This window comes from Ursus maritimus, unplaced genomic scaffold, assembly GCF_017311325.1.
Source record: "Ursus maritimus isolate PB19 unplaced genomic scaffold, ASM1731132v1 scaffold_1, whole genome shotgun sequence".
Lineage (NCBI taxonomy): Eukaryota > Metazoa > Chordata > Mammalia > Carnivora > Ursidae > Ursus > Ursus maritimus.
In genome coordinates, this window is record NW_024423343.1 from 6,517,627 (window position 1) to 6,539,378 (window position 21,752).

General features: G+C 47.9%; 1 protein-coding gene across 1 annotated transcript in view; it reads right to left on the reverse strand.

Annotated features, from left to right (window-relative positions):
• Window positions 1–21,752, reverse strand: part of TRPM8 (transient receptor potential cation channel subfamily M member 8) — a 75,165-nt gene that overhangs the window by 32,551 nt on the left and 20,862 nt on the right. Inside the window, exons 8-16 of the mRNA XM_008690303.2 lie at window positions 19,873–20,070; window positions 14,701–14,803; window positions 13,475–13,593; window positions 8,789–9,079; window positions 7,156–7,251; window positions 6,214–6,343; window positions 4,556–4,701; window positions 1,959–2,071; window positions 1,342–1,558 (exon numbers count right to left, since the gene is read on the reverse strand). Of these exons, the coding sequence (XP_008688525.1) occupies window positions 1,342–1,558; window positions 1,959–2,071; window positions 4,556–4,701; window positions 6,214–6,343; window positions 7,156–7,251; window positions 8,789–9,079; window positions 13,475–13,593; window positions 14,701–14,803; window positions 19,873–20,070 (1,413 nt within the window). The remainder of the gene's footprint in view (window positions 1–1,341; window positions 1,559–1,958; window positions 2,072–4,555; window positions 4,702–6,213; window positions 6,344–7,155; window positions 7,252–8,788; window positions 9,080–13,474; window positions 13,594–14,700; window positions 14,804–19,872; window positions 20,071–21,752) is intronic.

The following is a 21,752-nucleotide window of genomic DNA, read 5'->3' on the forward strand; positions in this document are numbered from 1 at the left end:
TGATCCCCCCCCCCCGCCCCAGTGGCTGACCCACAAGTCAAAGGAGAACCAGCAGAGGATGATAGCTGGGAGAAAGAGCCCATAGGGAAAGGTTATGGGGTGAACTGCACCCCCAAAATTCATACACTCAAGTCCCAAGCCCCATGTGCTGTGACCTCATGGCCAGTACACGGTGGGGTTCCTCAAGAGGCCGACGTGAATTCACAGAGTCCTCCGCACATCAACAAGGCCCTGTCCCGGGGGAGAGTTGCTGGTAGACGGAAAGCCTGTATCGGCCCACGCTCAGCTCTGACTTGCGTCATTTGTCTTGTTCTTTCTCCGTCTCTACCCCATCTCTAACCCCATCTGCACCTAGTCGGCAGGGGAAGGCAGATGCAGGACCCTCGTAGCAGGTGTCCTCCCAGCCTTCCTGCCCACAGCACACACTGATAACCGAGCCAGACACTCTCCTGCTGAGCACAGAAAAAGTCAGAATCGCCTCAATCCAGGGCCCCTGGAAGCCACAAAATAAGTCTATCAGACTTGGCAGGGTAGCTGAAAGGGGTGTAGGAGTCCTACACTAGGCAGCGATTCCGTGAGGTCAAGAACAGCATTCTGTGCCCCTCCAAATCTCTCATCGCTCCGGCCATCCTATCGTGGAAACATCAGCATACTTATCGAATGGGTATGATGTTGGGTTGGGGCGTGGGAGGGACAACAGAAGTGACAGTGACAGCAGAGCTCAAATAATCACTAAGTCTGAAAAGATTTTCTGGGATGACTTTTCACAGTGGTTTCAGGACAGCATTCTCCTTCACCATCAACATTCACCCATCTAACAAGGACTAACCGAGCACCTGCTATGTGCCAGGCCTGGGCTAAAGTTTTGAGTTCAATGGCGAGGAGAGGATGCCAAAAAACACGGATCCCGAAGAAACTGCAGAAAAGCACCATGAATAATTCACGCGCACTCCCTGAAACCCGCAGGGACTTACATGACTTTCCAACACTGTCACTCTACACGGGGCATTAAGATGCTCTTAGCTTGAAAGTCCCCCCCAGCTCCCCTGCCTCCCCTGGTGACGGTAATGGCAGGAGAGGGTTTACAGTCCAAGGTCAATCTTCTCTTTGAACACATTCCCAATCCTGAGTAATTCATTTCCATCAATTAGCATTAATCAGCAAGGAGCGAGCTTGGTGCTAAGAAACCTCGCTGGAGTGTTAAGATGTTGAAAATGCATCATTTACTTTAGAAAAATCATGATTTTGGAGCTTCAGAAGCAACTTCTGCTCCTCGTCGGCTCCAGGAAGATGCCACCTGCTGAGGACAGGACGAGGTGCCTCACGAGGGGCCTGTCCTACCTGCCTCACTTCATCGCAGAACAGGACAAAGACCAGGGCGTAGAGGACCAGCTCGGGGGAGTGCGGCACCGAGTGAAAATCCATGAGCAGCACGTAGGCAAAGAGCAGGAGGAAGGCGATGTAGAAGACCACGTTCCAGGCGAAGACCACGAAGGGGGAGGTGAAGAAGGCCACGTAGTACCACAGGACCCTCTTGTGCTTGTCGATGGGCTTCTTCCTGGACCGACAGGTGAGAGCACTGTCATCGCCCTGCCGAGCATCGCCTCCTGCAGGGGCTGCTGCCCTCCTCCCGAACCCAGATGAACCCAGACCCACGGCCGGGGGCAGGGGAGCCAGCACTGCCTTCTAAGACCCACCCAGCCAAGGCTCAGCCCCTGGCTTTCCAGGATCAACAAATCCGAATTCTGCCCTGGATAGTGAAGACATCCCTCCACCATTACCTATTTGAAATCAAACCCAAGAGAAGCCAGAGAAGATCCCCAGCCCTACTGTGCAGGCATCCTGTGAACGTCATAAATTCCAGGCTTTATAACCCTTTACATAAGAGCGTGTGCACGCGCGTGTGCGCACACAGACACACACATTCACACACACAATCACGTGTCTCGGTTTCGTACCTGAAGGATACAAAGCCACAGCCGACCAAGGGGATCATGAATAAACACAGGATAATCTTCCAGTTCTTGGTGTCTCGGGAAATCTCTCCATACCATTGCTTGGAAAGAAAATTCTACAGGGAGACAAAGACAAAGGACACGGGTCCTCATTAATGCAACGAAACGCAGGACGGTATGCAACCGCTTTTCCCAGCCCCTGCACCCCCGCAAAATAAATAACTCTCCAAACTAAGGTCCTCTCCTTTGATATGAGTCACCTGCACTCTAAGGGGCTATGATAAAACCGTTCGCAAGTCTGTTTGACCTTCAGTCCCTTCCTAACTTGGGCTCTGTGAACTTTAAAATAGAGGTTGTATGAGTCCAAATTCCCTAAAGCTATGAATTTTAACCACCTCTAATTCTTCTTATGTAAGTTTAAACAAGCGTCCTTCTGGCTCCTTCCGCCTCCATGATTGCAAATTTACACACCCGTCCAGCACTACTTGCAGGACCCCCAGGGTTCATTGCTGGAGGCAGACAGGCGACAGGAACGGGGCGACGGCTGGCATCTCAACATCATTGGAGCCGAAATGCATGAAAAAGCTCTTCCCAGACTACCAAGCCCTGAGAGGTGGAACAGGGGCCTCCCACGAAGGTGGGAATTAGGAAACTCAGGTTGCGTCTGAGACCTGCATGTCATGGCAACACAAACGGGTGAGCATAGACCGGTTCACACCAAAGGAACCCAAAGCTCTCAAAAACTCCCTGTTAGTAGAAGAGGACTGGCATGGACGCACTGGCTGGGAGAGCTAGGGCCCGCGTGCCCCGCCAGACCTTCCCTCTCGCAGAAGCCACTTCTTCCAGGGAGCCTGCCAGGCTCTGCCTAGGTGACCGTGGCCAGGCACGTGTTTGGCCCAGGAGGGGCAGCCCTAACAAAGGACAAACTGCACTTGTGGGTCAATGCCAGCTTGCTTGCCACACCAGGGAAGGTTCCATGCGGTCCTCGGAAGTCTCCATGGGGTTGAGCCCCGCTGAGCACGGTGGCGACCTGCTTCTCAGCACACCCATGTCTGCTTTCTTCCCTCGCCCCTCTTCCTGTCCCCACCACCCACTTGCACTTCCCAGGCTCACCTCCAGAACAAACTACTTGCATTTAAATCCTTGCTTTGGGGCCTGCTTCTTGGGGAGCCAAAGACAGGTAACATCCAGCCTTCCTCACTCTTATATTCCTGACAAGGTGATGAGCACTCGAGCGGCATCACTAGCCCCCCCCCCCCCAACAAAGTCATAGAAGGTTCTCCCCTAGCTCATGTTCCACGGCCGCCAGCAACCTCTGACCGCAGGCAGCGACCTGCACACAGGAAGCCAGCCCCCTGGTCCTATGTGTCTAGCAGTGAGATTTCCCATGAGTATTAATGAATTGGCATCTGGCTGAAACCCTTGGGACCAGTAAGCTTGGATAAGATCGAGAGTCAGCCTCCCCCAGGCCCAAGCTCTGGGGCACCAGCAAGATGGGGCTTGGAGCCAAAGGAGCCATGAGCAGAGTGTGGCCCACCCTGGCCTCCAGCTCAGCCCCCGGGCAACCCTGACCCCCTTGCCAGCCCTCCAACACGCTATGGCGCCGAGGCATACAACAATAACAAGGCTTTCTTTGCGTGTCCCTTGTCATCGATGACTGTTGCCATTTACTCTAGCTTAGCTGCAGCAGCAAATGGATTTTTTTCACAAACACCTTGCTAATTTTGCTAATTACTGGCTACATAGTGGAAAAGTAATGGAAAGTCCACAAAACGGACAATCAACATGGAATCAAATCTCAGTTCTACTACTTCCTAGCAGGGCAACCTGAAGAATGTTCCAGAACCTCTCTGAATAGCTGAGTCCTTATCAGTAAAATGAGATGACCTCCACCTCCGCACGTTGTGAAGATAAAACACAATCATGCACATCATGTGTGTGACAGATAGGTGTCCGTTTGCCCACATCTTCCTAACCCCCGCTTCACACCCAGACCCCTCCAGCTGCGATTATGGGCGGCAAAATCTCCCCTCTGCAAGCTGAGACACCAAGCGCAAACCGCCATTAGTTTAACTCAGTGCAGGAAACCTCTGGGCTGGCTTTACCCATTTCGTGCTGGTTCCTCGACTGCCATTACTACCCATAATAATAACTATAACAGCATGCCCTGAATTCGAGGGCTGGCACCTGTCCCATCCTATCCCCCCAAACCCCCACAGTAACCCTTCCTTTACAGACGAGGGAACTGAGGCTCAGAGAGCTTGTGTGCCTTGGCCCATCACCACACACATAACTGGGGGTACAATGGATTGAGACCCGGGCATGAGATCCAGAGACCCAGCCCTTAATTACAGTGCTGTGCTGTGTGCTTTGTGGAAACTCCAAGAATATTCTTTCTCCTATACCGGCTCTTGAAGCGGGGTCTCTACCTACGCCTATCTGCTGCCATCTCCTGGAACATCCCTCAATTTCCCCTGCTACGCCTTTTATATCAGAGGTGAAGGCTGGCTTTTAATACTATCTTGTTTAGCGCCACCAACAGCATCTGATGGAAAAGGCCCATTTCTGGACGTGACGTTTGGTGACGGCACGCCCTGTACCTGGACCCCCGGCTGGGCGATGAAGTGCTGGTCCGTCGCCTCCACCGCCAGTTCCAGGCAGTTGCTTCCGCCCCAGGCTTCACACGAGTAGACCAACAGCTGCTCGGCCAGGTCCTCATCGCTGCTGTAGCACTCCGTGAACAGCTCTGCAGGGACATCTGGCCTGCCCCGCCCCCCACAACCGAGCCCTGGCTTCGTGAAAAGCCTGCTTTCTAAAGCCGGCGCCTGTAATCCTTCGCTGAACAAAGGGGCCCCTGAGGCGCACCACGCCCAACACAGCTCTTGACGGCAGCAGGTGTCAATAAATGCCCACCGAATTGAGCTGCATGGAACACCGGAGCCCCCCTCTTTGGTGGGGCTCAGCACTGGGGAGGGATGCAGACCCTCTGCTTCGTCTACCAGAGCAGCTCCACCTCCCTTCCTTTACATTCTCTGTGTTCTTGGTGAGGGCTCTTTGCCTGATGAGCCACCACGCAAACCAACCCACCGACCGACCAATAAACAAGCGAAAGAAACACTGACCTATTGCATTAAAGGTGTGCTTACATTTTGAGACCTAATGCTAGAAATGGGAGTATAAATCCTCATGGGAAATTTTTTAAAAGTCAAAATACTGGGATCCACGTTCTGAAATTAATCAGAAATGAACAAAATACCTTTGAAATGTTAATATATTAAAAGAAACGATTGGACCCCCTTTTGCCAACGCAGAGAAGCCAAACGCACGAGCGTCTTTTTCATTACGTAAGACAACAGACAAAGGTGCGTGCATTTTGCAACGTGCCCCATTGCAAACGGAAAACTTCCAAGTGAAAAAGGAAAAACTGAGCAGGCCCAAACTCTCTGTCGTCGGGAAGCAATTGTTCTGAGTTTCTCACACTCCTGTATGGTCCAGACCTTCTGAGCAAACAACACTGACAAGCTTTGTTCAAGGATGACTGAACAGCAAACAGAAGACAGACATTCCAGAAAGGTAATACTTAGCAATGCCTCTCCCCCATTCCTTCCAGGTAATGAGCAATCACGCCCTGGAAGGAAGCATGGGCGGGTCACCTGCAGCCCAGGAAAATCCCCTAGTCTCCTAAACTTGGAGGGAGCTGCAGGGCAGGCAACAGCATCTCTCAGTCATGTCACTCCAGGAGAATGAAGGCATGGGGAACCACCCCAAGATGCTGCCCTGGCTGCTGCCTGGGCCATTAGTAGTAAACCATCTGTGTCCCTGACCCAGGGGGATGGGGTCTTCTCTATATGAAATGGACAGGCTAACTTGATAACTTGCAAGTCAGGTGAAAGTATCAGATCTGTAACAGTTTCTAGTCAGCATCCAAAAACACTCCTCCCCTGCCCTGCCCCCAGACTGTGGCGCTGAGTTTCTTAGACCTAGCCTGCCTGTGGCGCTGGCGGTTGTGAGATAAGACACCCACGTTATCCTGTGTCCATTCTTGGAAACATCAGCAAGTGGCAGGGCCAAGGGGCCTCTGGCTTCCACCACAGCATGCACACCCCTGACCATGTGGTCTGCAGCCCCTAAATCAGGCCAGAGAGGGGAGCCTAGCCATGCCACTGACCTCTACCACCTGTCCTGTGAGTGCCACAGGTGCATGCGTGCCTCCTGCCCCATGGGCGTCCACCGGGGTGGCCCATTCCTGGAGACTCACCAACTGCACGGGTCTCGTACTCATTTGCCAGCTCCTCGGACTCCCCTGCAGCATTGATGTCATTCTTCACCTTGGCCAGAGTCTTCAGAAGCTTGCTGGCTCCCAGGGCCGCCAGAGTGCAGCCCCTGGTCTTTTAGAGGGATGGATAATGTTAGTTAATTCATAATCCCTTGAAGTGGTCAAGTCAACATTAATGTCAGATAAAGACAAACTCATGGCAAAAGCAGGAAGTGGTGAAATTTGAACTGTTCATAATGAGTCAGAGTAAAATTTGCAATGTCCACAAAACAGTCTTGACCCTGAAGATACAGTCTTGAACATGCAATTAGCATATAAAAAGAAAATATCAAGATAAATGCCACGAGAAACTGACAGCATGAGGCCTGACCGCCCAGCACCACACTGGAGCAGCTCAGAGAGGGGAAGAGTGGAGGAGGACACGGGACAGCCGATGATGTAATTAGTAAGACTGTGCGTGTGAACTCTATACTCGGTATCCAACTTTATGTCCTAATAATGGAGAAGGTAGCTTCTCCACAGCTGAACATAAACCATTATGTGCTAAATCACAGGGAAAATCTCAGTAAGTTCCCCAAAGCAGAATTTATTCAAGCCCTACTTCCTACCTCTAATGCAATAAAGCTAGAAATTATTTTTTTAATTAAACTTAAAAACTGCATCCACTTGGAAAACAATCCCACACCTACACACACCTGAGAAGCAAGTGTCTACGGGGTTGCCCACCAAGCACAGTCACCTTCCAGGGACCTTCCCTCCCACGCACCTCCATGGACATGGAAACAGAGGCACAACCATAGTCACTTGACATAAGACATTCCATTTTATTGATGATGTCTAGATTAGGCATGTGCGTTCTAAGGTTAGAACAACCACAACAAAGCGTGCATTTGGGGTAAATGTGGCACGGGCCTAGACATTTACCTGCTCCCAAATGACCTTGGAGAGTTCCTTCTTGTTCTGCAGAATGGCCCAGATGAAGAGTGCTTGCAGCGGGTGCCGAGTGATTGGAGACACGTCCTGGGACGAATTAGAGCGTGAGGTCAGCATGCGAATGGAATATCCCTTTAGTAGAGGCACTGGCATAAGAATGAAAGCAGGTACCCGGATGCCCCCCCATGTGTGGCGGGCTCTGTGGGTTAGTATATGAAGCCGTTCCAACAGCACGGTGATGTGATTTTCATCAGTGCAACTCACCAGGTAGGACAATTTGACACAAAATCTCTTACCTATCATAAAAGAGGATGTATGACTAGACAGAAAGGCACAAAGGGTAGAAACATGTGCTGACAGCAATTTAAAAAACTAAACAACTTCTGGCAGGCTGAAGAATTCCTCTCGTCGCATAAATCGGTTTCTCATCTGGAAAAGTCTCTCCAACTAAATTCTAACTTTCCTACAGTTTAAGTTCAATTATTATAATGTAAAACCTTGCTTCTTTCTTCGGAGCATTGTTCATACTTTCAATCCCTAATACATTCGCCAGCTCCTATTCAGAATTCCCTATCTTCCAACGGAAACTTTTCAGATCGAAAACAACTAAACATCTCTATTCCTTTTAAACTTCCCTATGGGTTTTACCAGGATCCAAAATGCGTCAGGCAGAATTATGGATACTGCAAAGGGTTTAAGCATCAAACAGAAGCTTTCTAAGCAGCTCCAGTTCCTTCAAACACCTAGCTCATTTGGATTTTTGCAATGCACACACACACCTGTACTAAAATCCTAGAATTAGAGACAATGACCTTGTTTGAGTTGTTGCAGAAGCAACCAAGAATTTAGGACAAGTAGTCAATTTGAGACGCGATCCCAGCAAAGCCCATAGGATAGTGAGGAAGTAAGTTTGGGAAAGAAGGAACCAATGAAAAGGTGTGTTATCAAGAAGTCGTCACTGTAGGTAACTAGAGATGACTACCACTAGGGAATCCTGGGAGCCAGTGTAGAATACATGCCTCAGAATTAGCTCCTCCAAGTGGGGAGGGAGCTGGGGTATTTATACACCAGCTGCTGGCAGTCATGGGGCTCCGACCAGAGCAAACCTTCAGCAAAGACCTGCAGGTGCAAGCAGTTGGAAACTGGGCCTGCCTGTGGCTGAAACAAGAAAGCCTGAGAGAATTCAGGTGGTACCGTCACACCAGCCTCCCAGATGGGAACCTGCGTTCTCGCTTTGGAAATGTTCACTGCCCCTTTTCTCTACAAAGGAAAACTTGGCAGTCCTTTACATGGGCAACTGATCACACCCAAAAGGCTGAGACATGAACAGAGAGCCATTCGTTTGTCCCTCTTCCTTGTTAGATGTGTTCAGAAAGTGTGTATGCCACACCGAGCTTTGCAATCAAGAAAAACTGCGACAATAATTTGAAGTATAGCACAGAGTTAGAGCAAGATACCAGCCAACTCACCAAGTAGACTCATTATCTTAAGTAAAGGCAGTAGCAAAAATTAACAATGCCAATATGCTAGCTACTTTATGGCAATAAGGGAAGAAGTGGGAAAGATGGAGGTCGAGATATTTTTGTGGGAAGACTCAAAAGCAGACAACTGCCCCGGTACATACGTGAAATTCTACGTCTATGTCGTCCCTGCTATTTCTGTCTTCCTTCCGGAAGCCTCTCCGGAAGTTAGCCACCAGCTTCCAGACAAATGTGAGGAGGGCGTCATTATAGGAATTCTTGGCAATCTGAAGGTTCCGGTAGACAAGGGTGCTGAAGTGGTTGGAGAAGAGTTCAGTGAGGACGTCATTGGTGAGAAACTTCCGCAGGTTCAACCCGTTCTCCAGAAAGAGGCGGACGAACTTGGGTCTGTCCTTTATGAGAGCCGTAAACATGACTTCTTGAAGGTCAGCAGACTGCAGAGAAAGCAGAGAGGGGACTCAGACCCCACAGCCAACAAAGGAAACACAAAGTGTTTTCTTTCTCAATCGTATCTCAGTTCCAGTCACAAGGTAAGATTACCTTCAACTTCTCTTTTAATACTGTTCTGGGAATAAATTTTATCTTTTCACTCTAACACAGCGTTGGATCGTAGTTGAAACAGACCCGGAAGTGGTAAGGCGGAATGTTGTTGTGTTTTGTTTTGTTTTGTTTTGTTGATTACATTATGTTAGTCACCATACAGTACTTCATTAGTTTTTGATGTAGTGTTCCACGATTCATTGTTTGCGTATAACACCCAGTGGTCCATGTAATATGTGCCCTCCTTACTACCCATCACCGGCCTATCCCAATCCCCCACCCTGCTCCCCTTTGAAGCCCTCAGTTTGATTCCCGGAGTCCATAGTCTCTCATGGTTCTTCTTTCCCTCTGATTTCCACCCCCCTTCGTTTTTCCCTCCCTCTCCTAACATCATCCATGCTATTCCTTACGTTCCACATGTAAGTGATAATTGTCTTTCTCTGCTTGACTTACTTCACTAGCATAATCCCCTCCAGTTCCATCCATGTCAATGCAAATGGTGGGTATTCATTCTTTCTGATGGCTGAGTAATATTCCATTGTCTATATGGACCACATCTTCTTTATCCATTCATCTGTTGAAGGGCATCTAGGCTCCTTCCATAGTTTGGCTATTGTAAACATTGCTGCTATGAACATTGGGGTGCATGTGCCCCTTCTTTCCCTTACATCTGTATCTTTGGGGTAAATACCCAGTGGCTCAATTGCTGGGTCATAGGGTAGCTCTATTTTTAACTTTCTGAGGAACCTCCATTCTGTTTTCCAAGTGGCTGTACCAACTGGCATTCCCACCAACAGTGTAAGAGAGTTCCCCTTTCTCCACATCCTCGCCAATATTTGTTGTTTCCTGCCTTGTTTGGAGTGAGCCAGATGTGGGCTTGGAGGTGACCTGGCCTCTTGCTATTGCAGAGGAGAGAGAATTACGTGGGGAGAACGTCGGTCAGGAATTTATCCCAGCACCCGGCATGTAAGAAGTACCCAGGGGCAGTGCGGCTCACGCCATCTCTCTGACGTCTAGAGTAGACACTGACTGTGAACAGACTCCTCTTTGCTCTGCACCTTGGGAGCTGCCCTTCCAGCCACTCACCACCAGGCGAAGGGTTGGTCACACTGCATCGTGGTAAGTCACTGGGACACGTGACAATTAGACCTGGGTATTATTTATCTTTACCTCCACTTTCCGGGCTCCCTGATAAACCTATCCCATAGGAGCTTATTGAGAATCTTATTAAAGATGATTAGTGTTTACCTCAAACACAAACCAGCGGGCAACAGGCCGCACCAGCTTCCAGATCTATTCCACTCATCCGCCAGAATATTCCTCACAGTTCAGTTCAGTTGCCAACATTACCATTTAGAAGGTTCATAAAAATCCCCACATTCTCAGCATTAAAATCCGGATTTAGAAGGGAAAACCAGAAACTCTGACAACACAGAGAACTATCAGCTGGAGCCAAGGGGCAGCTGCTTCCAGGACCTGGAGTCTCTAGTCCCCAAAGTCCCCCCCCACACACACACACACACTCCTCATTACTGTCCGCACAGCCCACTCCACTCGCGATGCTTGCCTGACCTGTGGTTTCGGTGAAAATCCTCTACGAAGGGCAACATTCACTGTTTCAGTCTCTGCCTCATGATGGACTCCTGGGATCATACATTGCTTAGAGAGGGAACTGCCAAGTGTCCCTTAAGTCCGCACACTGTGGCTCTAGGTGGGATAGGAAAGGGAAGGGGTGGCTGCCCTGGGGCAGCAGGAGGCAGCTGCAACCTTTTCCCCTGTCCTCAAGCCATGTGTCCCTTTGCCCAGCATTTCCCATATACTTCTAGATCATTTGCGTTTGCCTTGGTCACACACATGATAGGGCAGTGGTCCCCAAACTTCAATCAGAGTCACCTGGACGGCTTATTAAAACACAGAGACTATCTTAGAACCTCTGCTTTAGCAAGTTACAGTAAGGTCTGACAATTCGTGTTGCTCACAAGTTCCCAGTTATGCCCCTGCTGCCGCCGGTCCGGGGACCACATCGTGAGAACCACTGGCATACGGGGAAAGAGAAAACTTTGCAGTCAGACACATCTTTGCTTCCAAATCCTGGTTCTACCATTACCCAGCTGTGTGACCTAGAACAAGACCGTGTCTCCGAGCCTCAGTTTGCCCTTCCACAAAACAGGTGCTTGCCGGGGTGAAGTGAGCTAATACGGGTCAAGATCTTTTCAGAGATTTGAGGTCAGAGCTGGCCTTCAAAGAAATATCAGTAACTCTTGATCCAGGGGTACCCATGGAGCCCTGGATTATTAACCGGCAGAATGAGATCATCCCTGCTATGGGTCGGTGTGGGGGGCAAGGAAACCAACACCACGAAACTGCTTTGTGCACCATAAAAGCTTACACAAATACTACCATTATTCCAAAGGCTTTAACTTATTGTTCAACAAACACCTATATAGTGTTTAATATGCGCCGATGTTCCAAGCGCTTCAGAAACATGATCTGATTTAATCATGATAACAATCCAATGAGGTAGGTACTGTTCTGATTCTATGATCGTCACCTCCACTGTCAGATGACGGGTCGTGTGCGGGCACATGTTAAACAACCACATCTCCGAGAGAAAATAATAAGCCCTGATTTCTGGTACCTGCCAATTTCTGTGGTGCAAATGCTCCCACTGTGCCCAGTTTTCAGTGTGACCTCACCCACTGTAGACTTGGGAAGAGACGTGGAGGAGCGCCCCACTCTCCGGCGTTTCCAGCATGAAGATACAACAGATATAAACAGCTTCCAGAGCACACGTAATAGCAAATGTAGTGAAGTAATTAGAAAGGGATGAGTTTTGATTATTTATTGCCTTTGTTGTTAATTAAAAATTTTAATTCTGATTTATATGATTTAATTTGTATTTAACAACAGACTCGCAAAATCTCCGAGCCCTTAGCAGTCAGCTCGGCAAGCCAGCGTGACCTGACTCCAACACTCCGTCTATGGGGAAATTGAGGCACAGAGAGGTTAAGTGACTTGCAGAGGCTAAGTCACGCAGATGGGCGGGCTCCAGGGTCCGTTCTCTTAGCCATTTTGTCCTCCACCCTGAACTACCTTTAACAGAGTTAATACAATTAAATGTACCATTCAATATATGCCTAAGTTTATGTTTATTTGAACCATCTGACCTTACTTAAATAGAACATCTCACACACAGGGATTAATTTACGAATCAGTTAACTCACTCTACTTACAATTCTACCTTCCTCAACTTACTAAAGCCCTGAAGCGTGCCAGAGGGTTCATTCTACTGCAAAGACCAAACACAAGATAATGTTTGCTAAGGGAATGAATAATTTAAAAATCCATAAGCCATTCCTTTTTTTGCATTACATTATTAAAACTGATAGCGTATTAATATAAACCAAGTCTTCATCGGATTCTGCGACAATGGGCCTAGAAGTGTTTGCTGAACCTGACTCTGCAGGGTGGGATACACGAACCTTCCGATCTCCACGTATGCTAGATTCTCACGGCCCGCTAATGACTTAGATTGATCCAGAAGAGCAGAAAACAAAGCAGCACACGGGCTGGCAGATCCCAGGGTGACGGGCTGTAATTGTTCCTCCTGAAGAGAGTTCCTATGGCTGATTTAACTTGAGCTGAACACGAGAGGACGCTGCTAAAAAAACGCAGTCCTATATACCTCGGATCAAGTTAAAAGCGAAAAGAATCAGTCTACTGGGGGAAAAAATAGTTTTTATCAGACATCCAACTTCCTCATTGGAGGTGCTTGCTTGGCCGAGAGTCCAGAGTCCCCAGCTCTAAGGCATTCCTTGCGTGTCTTCAGTCAAGTTCTTCCTCCTGCGTTTCACTGCTGACGACCCTCTTACCACAGCTTGGCTGGGCAGGTGGGCAGGGGGCAAAGTGAGCACCGCTGTCTTGATCTTCAGTCGAGCTACTCCTGACAAACCCCGTCCACCCCCTTGTGCATATTGTCCCCATACATCCCCCATCCACTCCCAGGAGGGGGTCTGCACCTCGGCACCCAGATGGAAGCGCCTCTCGTGTTGGGGCTGTGAACGTTGGATGGCATTAGGGGATTGATATTTTCTTACATGAGCGCTTCTGTTTTTATTATCTCTCGACTACAAACATCCTAAGTCCATGATCATTCTATACATACTACGGATGAGGAAAGTGAAGGTTGGCACCAGGGGAGACCGTCCTCGGCAACATCCAGTATGGAAGACCTCGCGAGAAGTGAGCCCGACCCGACCCTGGACTAACCCGGAAGAGCTTCGTTTTACCTCCCATCGGCGGTCGTTGGTGAAGATCTCGTCATTGGCGAGGTCCAGCTGGTTCCATTCCAGCAGAAGCTTCAGCTGCCCGTTCCAGTTATCCTTATCTTGTTCATTGGTGCTAAAGGCTGTAGGAGGATGGGGAAAAACATCAACTCACCAGAAAAAAGAGAGTCGGAGTCATCCCACAGCCAATTATCCGAGCCATTTATAAAGCAGATTCTAAGCACGTTTTCTTCAAATCAGACACTCCGAACTGTCATTTCACCCATTCTTACACGTATTCTTTATTTTACTCACTCTTGTCTAATATAGACAAGTCCTAAAGCATATAATGAGGATCAATTCAAACCACAATTATATCTTACCATTTCATATCCTAACGGTGTAATTATGCTCTATTGATATTTTCCATAGATTCAGATTCCATGAATGTTACATGTTAAGGACCGTATCTGATTTATACCCTATCTAAATCTATGGAATAATGAGCCATCTTACAACAATGTTCTAATGTCTTTCCCAGAGCAAATAGATTCTGTATCTATGTATCTCTACAAATATAATCCCATTTTAATAAATACACTTACAACCAGATTTCTGGCAAACACAATAATAATGTTAATCAATAGTCAATGCTTAAATCGCACTTCCTAGGCACCTTACCCTACTCTGCATACCTTACAGATACTAAGCAGGTGGCTCAGCTCTACGTGGTCTTAGCCACAGATCGATTTACTTCAGGTAACATCCACTTTGATGCAGTTCTAAGACAGCAACGATCACAGATGAGAATTTTAAAACAGGTTCATTCATAAGCTTCAGGGGACTTCTAAATTCCTGAAACTGAATGCCAAATTATTTATGCATGTGAAGTGCGTGTGCCTGTGTGCACATACACGTGAAACCCTAGGACAAAGGCCCAAAGCTTTTACCACCTCCTGAGACTCAGATGAAAATTTTAAACCACTGTTACAGACAGCGCTCTGGAGAGTGCTGGGATCGTATTTGGCCAGTATCTTAATGACATAAACATTCTTGTTCTATTAAATACATTCAACCAAGGAGATTTAATTCAGCAGGCCAATAGTAGTTATTCGGGCTTCCAATCTGTGATAACCAAAATTAAGTACAGATTATATTTCAATAAAGCTGTTCAAAAAATAAAGGCGGGCCGCTAGAAACCACAGAAAGCAACACAAAGCTGAAATTCCAGAGGAGCTATTTTAACTCACCTTTGTACAAAGCATAGGAAATAGCATTGCTCACAATTTCATCCCCAGCTTCTTCCATTTTAATAACTGTTAATAGGTGAGAACTTTCCAGAATTTCTTTGAGCTGGCAAGATTTAAAGAGCACAGTTAGGCAATTGATTTCAGGTATAAGGAGCAAAAATTTCTCTCTTTTGGTGAAGAACCTTTTATTCCACTCTTTTTTGAAGACCGCCTATAGGGGTGATCCAGACCCCCTTCCCTCACCTACAGCACCTCTACCCATAGCACCTAACCTCTAAATTAGAATGAGTCCTTAACCAGTGAGAACAAAGTACTGGTTTTACAAGGGCAACACATGGGAAAAAGTCCCCATTAAAGAGCTGAGACTCAGAGACTGGGGTGATTGTGAGTGTGTGTGTGCATGTGTGAGTGTGCACGAGTGTGTGTGCACACGAGTGTGCGCAAGTGTGTGAGAGTGCACGTGTGTGAGTGTGCGTACCTATAAGTGTGTGTTGTGAGTGTGCACATGTGTGTGTGCAAATGTGTGTGAGTATGCATGTGAGTGTGCACTAGTGTGAACTGCATGAATGTGTGTGTGCATACACGCACACACACATGTCCCCAAGCCAGGCACATGGTAGGCACTCAATTGCCAAATGAGTGAATAAAGGAGAAAAGAACAACAGAAAGCCACAGAGACCACGCAAGTGTGGTCGTAAGTGCTTAACCCATGGGAAGGAAAAGTCCAATGTGAACAATAGCCCAGAGGACTTGGTGATTGGATAAAGAGATAAGGAATTTGCTGTTATGCTTCGTGATTTTTCTGTAGTATTTAATTTTAAAACCTGATCCCAAGGCTTCAGGCGTCGTCGAGCTTGGCCGGAGCTGGCAGAGGCAGAGCTCCTCTGCAGGTGGAAGCTATCCTCCGGGTTGGGGATAGGGGTCCGGGAACATTTGGAAATGAGGATCTGGAACTGCAGAGAGTCTCTCCTGGGCAGGGTGGGGGGGTCTCGGGCCAGCGTGGGAGGGTGGAAGCCGTGCAGCAGGCAGGACCTTGGATTTGAACGTTGGGAGGGACGGTTTGGGCTGCAGTCTCCCGGGAAGGTGGTGCTGGAGGCCTTAGTTCTGAGGATGCAGAGTCCAGGGGTGACCAGGAAAGAAAAGAAAACCACGTGGGCCCTCTCTCCACGTGGGCAGCCCTAGCTCAGGCAGAAGGAAAGGAGTCCAACTAGAAACGACAGGCAGGGGGTGGGGGTGCCTGGGTGGCTCAGTCAGTTAAGCGTCTGCCTTTGGTTCAGGCTGTGACCCTGAGGTCCTGGGCTCCAGCCCAGCATCGGGTGGCATCCAGTCCTGCATCCAGCCCTGCATCAGGCTCCCCGCTCAGCAGGGAGTTCTGCTTCTGTCTCTGCCCCTCCCCTCCCCTTGTGCATATGCTCTCGCTCTCTCTCTGTCACTCTGTCTCTCAAATAAAGAAGTAAAAATCTTTATTAAAAAAAAGCAAGAAAGAAAAGAAATGACAGGCAGAAGGGGTCCAGGTCCCAAGATTCTGGGCACAAGTGGGGGAGGGCAGCACAGAGGGGCTGAGACATCTTTTCCTTCCAAACAAAAAGGAAGAAGGAGAAAGTGAATATGGACACAGAGCCAACTAATGGGGCCCAGGGACAGCTGTGGGGCATCCTATCTGGTCTTCCTCCCTGACACCTCCCTCTTGCCTCCTTCAGCCCTATCCCTGCACCGCAGCCAGTATGAGTTTTCTTAAACACAGCTCAGTACATTCTCACCCTGCTTCAACCTAGCAGTGACTTCCCATTCCACTTGAACAAGACCCAAACCTCAAAATAGTGTTCAAGAAGCTGTCTGGCCTGGCCCTTCGTAAGCTCTCCAGCTTCCACTTGAAACTTCTACCTTCACTGACGTATTCCAGGTCCTCAGTAGGCCATGCTTGTCTTGTGTCTCAGGACCTTTGCACATGCTGTTCTCACCAGTATAATCCCAGTCCTCACCTCCCTGACTACCCAGACTTCAGATCACAGCTCCCACATCACACTCCTGTCAGAAGTCTTCCTCTGAGAGGCCCTTCATACCTGTCTGGTCTCCCTTGGCTCATGCCCTTCAGAATCCATGGTACCTTTCCATCTTAGTGTGATATTATACAATGCTATATATTATAATCACTCAACATACACTGTTTTTTCCAATTCTGTTTTCTCTAGAAGGACAAGGACTCTTCCTACTGTGTATACCGTTCTTTCTGAAATGCCTATTCCAGAACCTGGCATATGGTATATGCTCAATAAATATCAACTGAATAAATGAGTAGATGAAAGAGTTTGAAATAAATGAATGGTACGTAGGCTGACGGATAGACTGGTGTACTAGGGAGGGTCAGGTTCTTGAGAAGGTGAGGAGCAGGCACCGGGGAACAACTCCGGGTGAACTGGTAGAAAGAGAAAGCATGATCCCAGTGGAGAGGTAAACTGAGTCTCCTGGAAAGGTCAGGAAACCATGAGTTCAGAGTTGGGCGTTGGTTGTCTACAAGATCAGTGAGGTCACCTCTAATTATCTTTGGGGGCGGTGCTCAATTAATATCTGACTGGATATACATACTCATTAATCAATAATTCCTCTCTTGAGCTTGGTCTTCTGGGATATCTGTACCAAATGCACAACTTCATATAAGTGCATAATTAAAATGCCGGGCTAATTTTTATTATTGATGGATGTCTTCTGACACGATTACAATTATGATGCATCATTAGCATATTAGAGATGAATATGAATGAGGTACGAATCCCAGAAAGGATAAGTGAGACGTGTCTGATTTTTAGCTTGTTTCGCATTATCTGTAACGGTTTTCTAAAAGCAGAAATCAAAATCCCTCATTGAGGGTGGGGGACCATTAGACAGCCTCTGTTCTTTGCGCGTGACCTGGCTCAGACTCTTCAAGCCAACTTGCGCGAGTGAGAGGAAAGCCCCTGGAGAGGGCTCGGGGCCATCTTTGGCGGGTGAGCTAAGAGTTGTCTATTCCCTTCTCTGTGGATATCCTTGAACCAACCACTGAATTTCTTCCATCCATCACTGGAAAGCACCGTAAGTACAGCTCAACACACAAGGTCTCTGGGATTGCTCTGCAGGTATGTTTGGAATTGACGCAGACCATTTAGGCCTCCATATGTGGAGAATCAAAACTGTATAACCGCTTTGGGGAGGGAGGAATCCTTTTCTTCACCCACATATTTCCATGCAGAGCAGGCTCCATCCGAATCAAGCCCCTTGATATTCTCCACCCCTTCATTTACTCCGACTCAGGGTCGGGCAGTGACATGTCTGATTGGTGACTTTCACTTTGCTCGGCCAGCCCTTTCCTGCTTCTCCTTTGGGATCTGCTCCCCGCAGAGTGCTAGTCTCTGGTCTGCCACCAGCCGCACACCTAGCCTGAGGGGAGGCAGCCGCTCTCCATGGCTGCCTCGGTCTGGGTGGGCTCACTCGTCTCATTCCGGGGCTCGGCACAAGGAAGCCCATTACGACTCCACCCCTAAGCCACATCTGTCAACTTTGCCTTCATCATCAATGAAGTTGATAAAACTTGATCTCTATTTGCGTGATTCCTGCGTCTGTCCCTCAATTGGACTTGGCCAAGACACAAGAAAATCCCAGCAGGAACTTCCATATAAAACCCCCAGCTTTATATTGTTAGTAAAATCTGGAAAATGCAATAATTCAAGTAGGACTATCACACAAGCATTGTGGGGCAGGCCATCATTCAGCACCAACACTGACTCTGGAAGAAGATGTATCTGAGTTTTTAAATTCTAAATTTTAGGTAATAAGGCTTAATCCAGAAAGGACTTGCTTTCCAATCACCTCGACCCCACTGCACCTCACCAGGATTATCGGCTAACCGTCCATTTATCTGAAGTTAAATAAGACCAGTAGGGTCCCACTGTGTGTTAATTTACCACAGAGAACCGGGCAGCCTAGAAGGCTGGGTTGATTTTTCTCATGATTTACAAGGATTTGGTTCATCTCGGCGTGTCTTAAACAACGGCAGGGGCTACCATGAACAAGACTACCTCCACATACCAGGGCCGCCGTCTGCCGCACTGGACTTTTTGAGGTGCTTTCACAACTAAATACTGCCAAAATGTCAGTCTAGTTAAAGAGTATTTTTTATGCTAAATTCAACCTTGACCTTTCATAACGAAATGGGCTCTATGACTAAAATGACTCTATCACTGGGGCACCTGGGTGGCTCAGTCATTAAGCGTCTGCCTTTGGCTCAGTTCATGATCCCAGGGTCCTGGGATCGAGCCCCACGTCAGGCTCCCTGCTCAGTGGGAAGCCTGCTTCTCCCTCTCCCACTCCCCCTGCTTGTGTTCCCTCTCTCGCTGTCTCTCTCTGTCAAATAAATAAAATCTTTTAAAAAAATAACTCTATCATTGTCCATAGCCTGTTATTTCCTTTATGGAAAAATTCCCAAGTGGCAGCACATATTCCTAAAAATATCCAAACATTGAAGGCCATTCTGGAATGAGCTGATGTGAATGCACCCACTGATATTAATGTGGGCTTTCTAATGAACTGAGCAGTCAAGAAATGGAAATGAGCTCAAGTCAACAGCAGTCACAAAACAATAGTTAGAAGCCATGGTACTATGTCAAAATAGTTCTACAGGCTTAGCCAGAAGAAGTGTAATAGAGATTCTGAAAAGTCCACGTTTCTTACATGATCTGATGAGAAAGGTGAGAAGTTCTGAATTGAATCATGCCAGTTCATTTAGAAAGGCAATTATTCTGCCATAATAACTTCTCCGATGGATGTAGACTGTTTAGTATCTGCAGTTCTGAAACATCATTACCAGGGATTTCTTTCCTCTGCTCCACGGACACACACAAAACTGAGAAGCTAAATGGTTGTTGAAGTCATGGCGTAAAAGGATTACCAGCTTTGCAAACAGACCTGAGTCTGAACCTGAATGCTACCCCTTACCAGGTATGGAGACCTGGTGACTTATTTAACTCACGTAAGCTTCATTGTCCAGCAAGAAACCTGGTTTGGGCCAGAGAGTCACTTCGGTGTCACGGAGCATGTATAAAACAGCAGCAACTCTAGTGTATTTGGGCACTTAAGGCATCCTCCCTCCCCATGAACTTGGCTGCTCTCTTCTCAGCCCCAGAAACCCCTACAGCTCACCCATTTGATCCAACTCTCAGTCTCTTCCTCAGGCAGCCGGGACACCGTGCGGGGTAAGAAGCGTACCAGCTTCTCCTTGACCACGGATGACGTCAGGGCGTCCTCCACCTCCACCAGGCTCGCGATCACGTCCGCAATCTGCCCTGAACCTTCCACCACCACACAGGGGATTTTACTTTTGATGGAGGTGTTGATGGCCTGGGAGAGGAGAGACAGAGCTGGCCAGACGGAAGACACACTGATGATTGACCGAACGTGTTCGGAACCACGCTGGCCAACCAGACACCCTGACACATCTCTGCACTTTTTCCTTTGGGGTTTTATTTCAATCAGAAGCAAACCAAATGTTTGCAACTGTCGATGAATGAGCAGCAAAAGCCAGTTGTATTATATCCTGTGCTAATACCAATTCCCAAAATAAGGACATGTGTGATGCGCTTAAGTTCTCCAGAAATAAGTGCTTAAAATACCTCTATATACAAAATCTATCATTCCAAATTGTTTCCCAGATCGATACACACCATACTTTTATTATTTACTTTATAAAAACCGCAGAGGCTATTATAGGTCTTAAGAATTGTAAATCACTTGACAGCAAGATACGGTTATCCATATGCACAGAAGAAACTGTGGAGCCCCTGCCTTTAGCGAAGACTGAACGCCTTCCTGAGAACACGTTGCGCATAGAGCATGTGGTGCTTCATCCTGGCGGGCGGAGGAGTGTGTTTCCAGCTCTGCTCCCCACTGCCTGCCCCGTGGACGGGGGTCCACATGCTGGGGCCGGAGTAGGGTGACCAGAGAGGGAGCTGTCCCTCCTCTCTCCTGTCCCCTGTCCTGGGCGTGGTTCCCAGCTGCACAGGCATCTGGGGAAAATGCCACACAACGGCAGTGCCTGGGCCCACAGTGGTTCTCTGGAAATCAAAGAATTCCAAATCTAAAATTTGAAAGAGAGCTAGTAAACATTACCATCTTTCAATTCCTTTCTCCCCGTCTCTCTTCCTCTCTTCCTCTTCTGCTCTTCAAGCATTCACGTACTAACAATTTCAAAAAAATCTTTAATTTTTCCCTGAAAAGTCTTTCCCTGAAAACTTTCATTTAATAATGGTCTCAGCAGATCTCACAGCAGGGGCTCAATAAATACGTGTGAGTGAGTTAGTGAGTGAATGAATGAATGAATGAATGAAAAGGCCATTGTTATATAAATGAATAATCAAAGTGCTGGATTACGATTCCAAATAACTTCACCGGGAATCACTTGTAACTCCAGGGGGAGACTCTGGGAGGGAGGGGAAAGGATCCAGAATCCTGGTGTCCACACAGGATAGGGGAGACAAAAGGGTAGGCAAATCAACACGGACATTAGTTAAAAGGAGGAGTTAAAAATCACTTTCTTGTGAAACCCTACTGCTAAAACAGTGAGATCTTTAACATGACACACACGCCTTCAAATACTGGTAAGTACGCAATCACACAGATGCTTTCTAAAAGGTAAGGCAGAAGCCTGGCTGCTGATGAGAGGAACTCAGAAACATCCGAGTAACACGGAGGGGGTGGGAAACAGAATTCTTGCTCCACTGCTCAACACTGCAGGGGCAGACCGTCCAGAAAGCTGTCTGTAATCCCAGAGTCAGTTAGGGCTCGGGGTTCCTTCTTACGGGTGGAGTCCTTGCAGGCCCGGTAAGCACATGGATGGGCCTTAGGTGGTCTGGGAACCCAATTTGGGGGTAGCCTGTCTGTGCTTGATCACAGCTTGTCTCCATGCCGATGGGGTGGCCGTGGTTTTCCAATATATATGCTGGTTGTGATCCATAAGTCTTAGGAGTTAATGTCAACCCTTCTCTTTGGTGAGCTGATGGCCAAAGCCAACATTAGGTATACCA